This window comes from Aethalodelphis obliquidens, unplaced genomic scaffold, assembly GCF_003676395.1.
Source record: "Aethalodelphis obliquidens isolate GAN/ISIS:26980383/991018 unplaced genomic scaffold, ASM367639v1 scaffold28, whole genome shotgun sequence".
NCBI lineage: Eukaryota > Metazoa > Chordata > Mammalia > Artiodactyla > Delphinidae > Aethalodelphis > Aethalodelphis obliquidens.
The window spans coordinates 18,647,031-18,655,178 of record NW_020837972.1 but is presented as its reverse complement, the minus strand read 5'-3'; the positions used below and the strand labels follow the sequence as shown (position 1 = coordinate 18,655,178).

The 8,148-nt window shown below is 56.4% G+C and overlaps 1 protein-coding gene across 31 annotated transcripts in view; it reads left to right on the top strand.

Annotated features, from left to right (window-relative positions):
• The window catches only part of NCOR2 (nuclear receptor corepressor 2), a 222,291-nt gene that overhangs the window by 117,431 nt on the left and 96,712 nt on the right, over positions 1 to 8,148 (top strand). For 30 of the 31 annotated variants that reach the window (XR_003436770.1, XR_003436769.1, XM_027125072.1 and 27 more), the window contains 2 exons: positions 917 to 983; positions 7,901 to 8,073. Coding sequence is in view for 29 of the 31 variants with exons in the window: in XM_027125072.1 (XP_026980873.1) it covers positions 917 to 983; positions 7,901 to 8,073 (240 nt within the window). In the remaining 2 variants the exon portion in view is untranslated. Of the gene's footprint in view, positions 1 to 16; positions 719 to 916; positions 984 to 7,900; positions 8,074 to 8,148 lie in introns of those variants that run through there. The other variant, XM_027125097.1, reaches the window with a different exon arrangement.

The window sequence follows — 8,148 nt, the reverse complement described above, 5'->3', positions numbered from 1 at the left end:
TCTCTCTCTCTTTCTCTCTCTCTCTCTGTCTCTCTCTCTCTCTCTCTGCCAGGCCCCAGGCCCCTCTCCCTCTGTCCTCATTTGGGATCTGATCTCATCCACCTCTCTGTCGCTCCCTCTCCCTCTGTCTCCCTGCCTTCCTCTGGAGCTCTTTCTGTCTGTCTTTTTATTCTCCCTCATTCCTCGTCTTGGTGTCTCTCTCCTGTGCCTGCCTCTCTCTCTCTCTGAACAGCCCGCATCTCCCCGGGGAAGCGCCGGCTGCCCTCTGAGCCCGCAGTGCTGTGTGTGGCCTCCTTGGTTGAGGGCTTTGATGGCGAGAGGGGTCTGGCTTCCCTGAGCCGAGGCATGAGACCCCTCAGGTGCTTCCTGGGCTTCCTGCTGTGCTGGCTCCCACCAGCCTGTCGCTGGCTTGTCCATGTCACCCCCACCCCAGGGGGACAGAGCAGGGGCTTGGTTGGAGGTGGCTTGGGGTCACAGAGGCCAGACCCCAAGACCCTGCCTCTGTGCAGCTGCAGGTCTCGGGGGCTTGGTCTCCGCGGCCTGCGTTCCTAAGGCTGTGGCAGTTTCTCTGTGGTCAGTTTCCCGTGGCAGGTGTGGCTGATGGGGAGAGGGGAGCCTGGGTGCGTGTAGGGGTGATGGCAGCTCCGGGGAGGGCAGGAAGCCACAAGACCTCGACCCCCTTTGGAACCCCCTTTTCTGCAGACCACGCTCAGCCCAGGTGTGGGTGGGGACACCTTGTACGTGACGGGGGAAGGACACACATTGGCAGTTCGTGGCTCACCCTGGGGGGGCTACGGATGTGTCTTAGCTCACCGGGAGCCCATAGGGGCAAGTAGGGGCAAACTTCAGCAAGGGACGGAATTCCTGAAAGCCTGCATTTCTGACCTGCCCGATTGGCTATTTCCATCCTCCTTAGAAACCAGGCGATGCGGAAAAAGTTAATCTTGTACTTCAAGAGGAGGAATCACGCCCGGAAACAATGGGTAAGTCATCACCCCGTCCCCCACCCCGGGAATCTCTTCCGCTGCCCCCTCCCCTCCACGGACCAGGCTTCCTTGAGAGCCGAGACCGTCCAGGCCACTCAGGCCACGCCCACTGGGCTCCCTGGCTTCTGCAGCTCATTCCTGCCTGTCCAGGGTGTGAAGAAAAGCCAAGGGCAGTGGGAGAAATGGGAAAAGACAGCAGCTGCTCCGTGAAGCGGGGCTCAGGGCTCGGCTGCCTCAAGGAAGCTGGGGTGTGAGTGGGTGGGGAGGCTGGGAACTGTGCCCCCCCTTTTCCAGCCTGGAAGGGGAGAAAGCAAAATGTTGGCCGGGGAAATTGGTTCCTTGTCATAGGCCCTACTGTGGCTATTTTAGGCAGAAAGAGAGAAGTTTGTTGGCAGAGGTGGAAGACTGGGGTGGGCTGTGTGCTGGGTGGCGGTGACTGCAGGGCGCTCCCTGAGAAATGGGCTTTGCCCAGCCCGCTGTGCCCGTTCCGGGCTCGGGAAAATCCGGGCCCAGAGAAGCAGTGAGGCCCCCCTTGCTTAGAAAGTGGTACGGACTCCTGCATCCCACCGCACACTCTGCCGTCTCAGCTGGGAGGCATGCCCAGGGCAGGGGGAGCACATGTGAAAGAACACCTTTTGTTGTGGTTTAGGGTGGGTGTTTACGTCACCGATTCACTGGGTTAGGTTAGGGCTGAGCGATGGAGGGGGAGTTACCCATTAGTATTCTTTCAGCTGTGAGAGGAAGAAGCAATGGCTCAGATGGGCTTAAACAGTAAAGGAGTTTGTGTAGCTGATGAAGTCCACTGAGTGAAGTTCAGGAGTGGTTTGATCAGGTTGCACCTTCATTTCTATGCCATTTTTCTTCAAGTCTGCATATTAGGACATTGACAAGCTGGTTTTCCTTTGGGACCTGAATTTCTACAGCAGGTTTGAGTCCTTCTAGAGCCAGAGACAGAGCTGCTCTTTCTCAGACCATCTCACAAAAGCTCTGATTTCACCACTTGAGGGCCTCGGTCCCTCTGAACCAGTTTCTGAATGCACCCTGCTCTGGCCTTAGACCTCAGCTGGGCCTTTGGAGAAGGGATACATTTCTGGCCCACATGCTGGGCGACTGGGAAGCTGGTTGGGCGGCACCCTAGACCCCAGGGCCCCACGGGGTGAGAAGTGGTGGGCTTTCCTTTTCTTCCCAACCTCCTCAGACTCCCACATTGACTGGATGGTGACCAGAGGCGCCTGGCTGGAGAGATGGGGTTCATGAAACGGGGCATCCCATCTCATTCATTGAGTTAAGAAGTATTTACTGAGCACGTGCCGTGCACCTGAGTGGAGGAGACGCAGTGATAAGTGCCGTGCAGAGGGATGGGCTTGGGGACAGCCTGGATATCCGACCACAGTACTGAGAGAGGAATGACCAGAAAGGACCACCCGTGTGAATATCTGGGGGTGTGAGTGTGAAGGAGAGGGCGCAGCAAGTGCAGAGGCCTTGAGGCAGGAACCGGCCTGGGGGGTAGCACAGGACAGCATGTAGCAGGCAAGCCTGAAGTACAGGGCACGCGTGGGGGGCTGTGGTCGAAAATCATGGGCGCCAGGTCACCTGGAAATGGAACGTCTAGAGTTTACTCTAAACACAGTCGGACACTTATTCTTGATGTATTCTTAATAAAGAATACAAAATCTTTAAGAATTTTTAGTTATTCGGAAAATTTGACAGTGATACAGGAAATCTGACAGAAGAGTAACAGTGAACACCTATAAGCCCGTTATCTGGAATCCATCATGGTTAATATTTCTTTATATTCGCTGTGTGTGTGTGTGTGTGTGTGTGTGTGTGTGTGTGTGTGTAAGAATCCATCATGGTTAACATTTCTTTATATTCGCTTTGTGTGTGTGCGTGTGCGTGTGTGTGCGTGTGTAAGTATGAATGTTTTTGTGTTGAGCTGTTAGGACGTAGGTGCAGACACCCAGACCCTCACCTGGAACACTTCCTGGAGGAAGGAAACTCTCTTTTTATCACACCTAACGATTCACAGCGTTTCCTGATTCACAGCTTTTCCCCTGTAGTCCTGCCCAGGGGTGGGGTTCCTTTGGGGCTGGAAGAAGGAGATCTGATTTACATTTTAAAAGGATCCCAGTGGCTGCTGGGGGGTGGAGCTGGGTGGGTGTAAGTTGTTCGGAAATCTCCCAGGGCTCGTCGTGGAGGGGTCCCTTGAGGGGATGGAGGGGAAATGGGCTTATTTAAAGATAGAGGAACTGGAGAGACTTCTAAGAAATTCTGGGTTCGCTTTGTGGCTAAGCTGAGCCCATCTTAAGAGAGGCCCTTGTGAAAACGAGTTCCTAAACCACAGAAGCTGCAACGGGAGGGCGTCTGGAATGATCTCATTCTCCTTCTTATATAAATGAACCCAAAGCCCCATGCATCGTCATCAGCAAGGATGGGAGGGCGCTTGGCCAAGACGGGCCCCCTCAGATCTGCATGCTCCCCGCCCACCTCCCCTGTCAGTCAGGTCCCCTTCTGTGGGGCCCTCACTCCTTAGAGGTTCCTGGGACCCACGCTGCCCTACACTCCTGCTCTGCCCAGAGAGCTGAGGCTCTTGCCCCAGAGGGGCGCCCAACCCCAGCAGGAGCCTCCACTAGGCCTGCCCTGCTCTCCCCTGGGAAGCTGAGCTCGCCCGCCCCGTGCCCCCTGAAGCCGCTGAGGTGCGCAGATTCAAACCCTACCCACCATACCCTCTGTGAGTCATCTTGGGACAGCTGTCTTGCCCTAAGCCTCACTTTTCCTCATCTGTGAAATGGGGTCATGGTGGGGCTGCAGGAAGGGGTAGCGCAGCGCCTGGCGGGGGGAGTGTGTGTGACTGATGGCCTGGCAGGATGGGTTAGTCAGGGGCTGAGCTCAGCCTGGACGGTGGGTGTATTCATTTCCTGGGGCCGCTGTAACAAATGACCACAAACTAGGGCCTTAAAACAACAGAAATGTGTCCTCTCACTGCTGGCTCTAGAGGCCAGAAGTTCAAGATCAAGATGGGAGCAGGGCTGTGCTCCCTCCAGAGGTGCTAGGGGAAGCTCCTCCCTGCCTCTTGCAGCTCCTGGTGGCTCCAGGCCACATGACTCCCATCTCTGCCTACATCCTCAGCTGCCCTTTCCCCTCTCTTCTCGCACACGGATGCCTGTCACTGGATCTAGAGGTCACCCTAATCCAGGATGACCTCATCTCAAGATCCTTAATGGCATCTGAAAACACGTTTTTTCAAATAAGGTCACATTTGAAGATTCAAACCCCGAACCTGGGGGTTAGGATGCGGCACAGCTTTTGGGGGCTGTGTCACCATTGAACCCACTACAGTGGGCACTGGCATATTTTCAGCATAGTCTGCCTTTTCTCTTTCTCCTGGCTTGTCCCCACTTTCCTTTTTTATCTATTTCTTTTTTAGAGACGGCTAAAGTTTTGCTCACTCCTCTCATATCCCTCACACCTCTTATTTTTCACTTCTGGGCTTTTTCCTGACCTGCCCCGGCATCCGTGACTTGCTTCTGCAGCCTGAGGGGCTGCAGCAGGACAGGGGCTGGGAGAGCTCGACCTCGTCACCGTCACGCATCGCTGAACACGCAGGACAGCCAGCAGGGGAGCATTCTCCAAGTCTGTGGTGCCTGGGCCGCTGAGCCCAGCAGAAGGCCTTTGCATGAGGCTGCAGGCTCCCTGGGGGTCTGGAGGACGCCGGGTCACCAGGTGACCACAGAGGCCAGTTCCCCTGGCTAGTCAGCTCCAACCACCTCCCTAACACTTCCCTCCTTGTGCTCTGTCCGTCAGCCTGAGGCTGTCTTCCTCAGTTTTGGGGGTACCTCCTGGTCACCCCATCTCTCATTGTTTCCCTAAGTGTAGAGCTCCATCCTTACACACCTGGCGGGGTAGGAGGGGTTCAAATGCTGGCCCTGCTCGGTGACCGGGGCAAATCATTTAATTCCTGGTCTCAGGTTCCTGTTCTGTTTGGTGGGGATTATAGTAACACGCACCTCATCAGGCCACTGAGTGAAAGGCTGCAAGCAGTGTGCTCACAGCAATGCCCGGACTGCAGTGGGTGCTCAGAACCGTCAGCTGCAAGCTGACCCTAAAATTCATGGGGACCCCAAATAGACAAAACAATCTTGAAAAAGAACAACCAGGTTGGAAGAGTCACTTGCTGATTTCAAAACATCTCACAAAGCTACAATAATCAAAACAGCATGGTTCTAGCCTAAGGACAGACATGGAGACCAATGGAACAGAATAGAGAGGCCAGAAACAGGCCCTCACATCTGTGGATGCTGGATTTTTGACAGGTGGCCATGTCAATGAGACAGGACCGTCTCTTTCAACAAATGGTGCTGGGACAATAGGACTGCCACACTCACAGGAATGGAGTTGGATCCCACCTCACAGAATTAACACGAACAGTAACTCAAAATGAATCAAAGACCTAAATGCAAGAGCTAAAGCTGTACAATTCCTAAAAGAAAACCCATAGGGGTGAACTTCACGACCTTGGATTGGGCAGCGGATCTTGGGTTTGACACCAAAAGCATGAGCAGCAAAAGGAAAAGTAGACGTACTGGACTTTATCAGAACAACCATCAGGATCCTGACCTCCCGTCCCTAATTGTGTGATCCCGGGCTGACGGCCCTGAGCTCTGGGCTCCTGCCTCTACAGAGGGGATGGCGGTCATGGCCTTTTGTTGTTTGGGAGAGTCAGTCGCGGGAAGGACTCAGCTCTGTGCCTGGCATGTGACACAGTGGCACTTAGCTAGTGTCAGCGGCGATGCTGATGGTGATGATGACGATGGTGATGCTGATGGTGATGATGGTGCTATGAAGAATTCCCGCTGAGGGGGACCTGTTTCCGTAACACACACACACTGTGGTCGCAGGGGCCGTCCTCCTTCTCCTCTGCAGATTCTTGCTCCGGGCACCCGGCGGACTAGCTCAGCAGCGCTTCAGCCTCTGAGGTGTGAGTGTGACTGTGAGAATGTGTGTATGTGAGTTTATGAGTGAGGGTGTGGGTGTGAGTGTGTATTGTAAGTGTGAGAATGTAAGTGTATGTATTTGTCCACGCGAGTGCATGTATGTGTAAGGGAGTATGCATGTGTTATGTGTGAGTGTGCATGTGTTATGTGTGAGTGTGTGCATGTGTGTATGTGAGTGTGTGACCTGCTTTCTTCCCTGGCCAGCAGGGCCGCTATGTGGACACCCCCTGGCAGGGTCATTGCTGCCCCAGGGAAGGGCCGCAGCCACTGCTGTGTTCTGTCCCGAGGCGCCCCGTGCCCTCGGCCCTCGGTGGACGGACAGCACCTCCAGTGCACAGGCCACAGCAGGTGGCACTGTGGTTAGACGTGGAGGGGGACTTCCTCATCCTGGACAGTCCTCAGGAGCTGCTCACATCTTTGCGTGTGGTGCTTGGGGCTGGGCAGTGTGGCTGCGGGTGCCTGCACGGCTGTTCCTGTCCCTTGCTCCACGAGGGCCCCAGGCAGGGCTGGGGCGTCTTGCTGGCCGCCCTGCTCGCCCCTCCACTGGGCAGCTGGTTGGTGGCCCTTTGGGTTTCTTGCCTATCTTCACGGGTAACTGCATTCTTTTCCTCTGCTGGTTTTTGGTGAACATGTTCTCGCCTTTTCCCCTTCTGACATATTTTCTCACTCTCACCCATCAGATCGAGGCCTCTCTGGCAGGGCTGAGAGCGTGGGGAGGGTCCCCTGCTCTGATGGTGGGCTGGGCTGGGTTTCCTTCATGCCCGTTCTCACCCTCAGGGGTGCTGTTCTCGGCACCTTGCCACGAACATGTGTGGCTATTGTCTCTACTGGAACTTGACCTCCCAAGGGTTCTTGGGGCAGCCCACATACCTGGGGAACCCCCGGGAGCTGGAGGTCAAGTTCTGCTCCTCAAAGCTGGCCTGACGGCCACTTGGGGACCATCACGCCTCTGGGTTTGTTGAGGACCAAGGTCACAGCTGCCTTGGTCAGAAGCTGAAATTCAGGATGGGGAGGGGTGTCTGGGCACGAGGACCAGAGACGGGTTTTCTGATTATGCTGAAGTGTCGAGGAGGCATTCAAGCGGGACTCCCAGACCATGCCATCTGTCCACGGCAGCTGTTAGAGACGGGGAGATCGGGTCTCACGGACAGCCAGATGCTCCCTGCCTGCTGGAGGTCCGGGTCACCTTGGAGACTTGGAAGCCAGGCAGCTACACTCTGGGCCGGGCCGGGGTCTTTTCTCTAAGGAAGGACATACAGCAGGAAGCACTGTGGTTAGACTTGGAGAGGGACTTCCTTGTCTTGGATGGGCGGCAGCTTGAGTCTTCATACCCAGTCCTTGGGTGTGGGGAGCATGGCTGGCCTGAGGCCGGTGGATGAGGAGCTATTCAGAAAGAGAATGCTTTCCATGCGGCTGTCCCGGGCCTGATGGACACCCCAGAGCTGCCCCGTCCGACGCAACTGACAATGAGGGAAATGGTCTGTGTGCACTGCCCACTATGGGTGGTAGCCCTGGCCTCACATGGCTACTAGCATTAGAAATGTGGCACAGGGACCAGAGACCTGAACTTAAATGTTACTTAATTTTACCTGATTTAAACTCCACAGCCACATGTGGCTGGAAGCACGAGGCCTTTCTGGAGGGAGGCCGGCAGGGGGTGGCCCGTTCCCCAGGGAGCGAGGCGGCCGGGTCCTTAGGGCAGCCTGTGGGTTTTCTTCAGGGGCCCGGGTTGGCCTGGGTCTGCTCAGGTCTGTGCGTGATCGCGTGTCTGCCCACGTGCCTGGGTCTGCCCACGTGCCCGCGTGTGATCGCGTGTCTGCCCACGTGTGCCCGGGCACACGGCGAGCGGGGAGCCGGGGAGGGGCTGGGTGTCGGATGCGGGAGGAACGGCTGCCGCAGGGCTCCCCCGCATCCCCCCAGGAGCAGAAGTTCTGCCAGCGCTATGACCAGCTCATGGAGGCCTGGGAGAAGAAGGTGGAGCGCATTGAGAACAACCCCCGGCGGCGGGCCAAGGAGAGCAAGGTGCGCGAGTACTACGAGAAGCAGTTCCCCGAGATCCGCAAGCAGCGGGAGCTGCAGGAGCGCATGCAGAGGTGAGCGGCGGGGGGCGGGGGGCCCACCCCTCTCCCTGCCCTCCCTTCCCTCTCCCCCCTCCCCCTCCCCTCCCC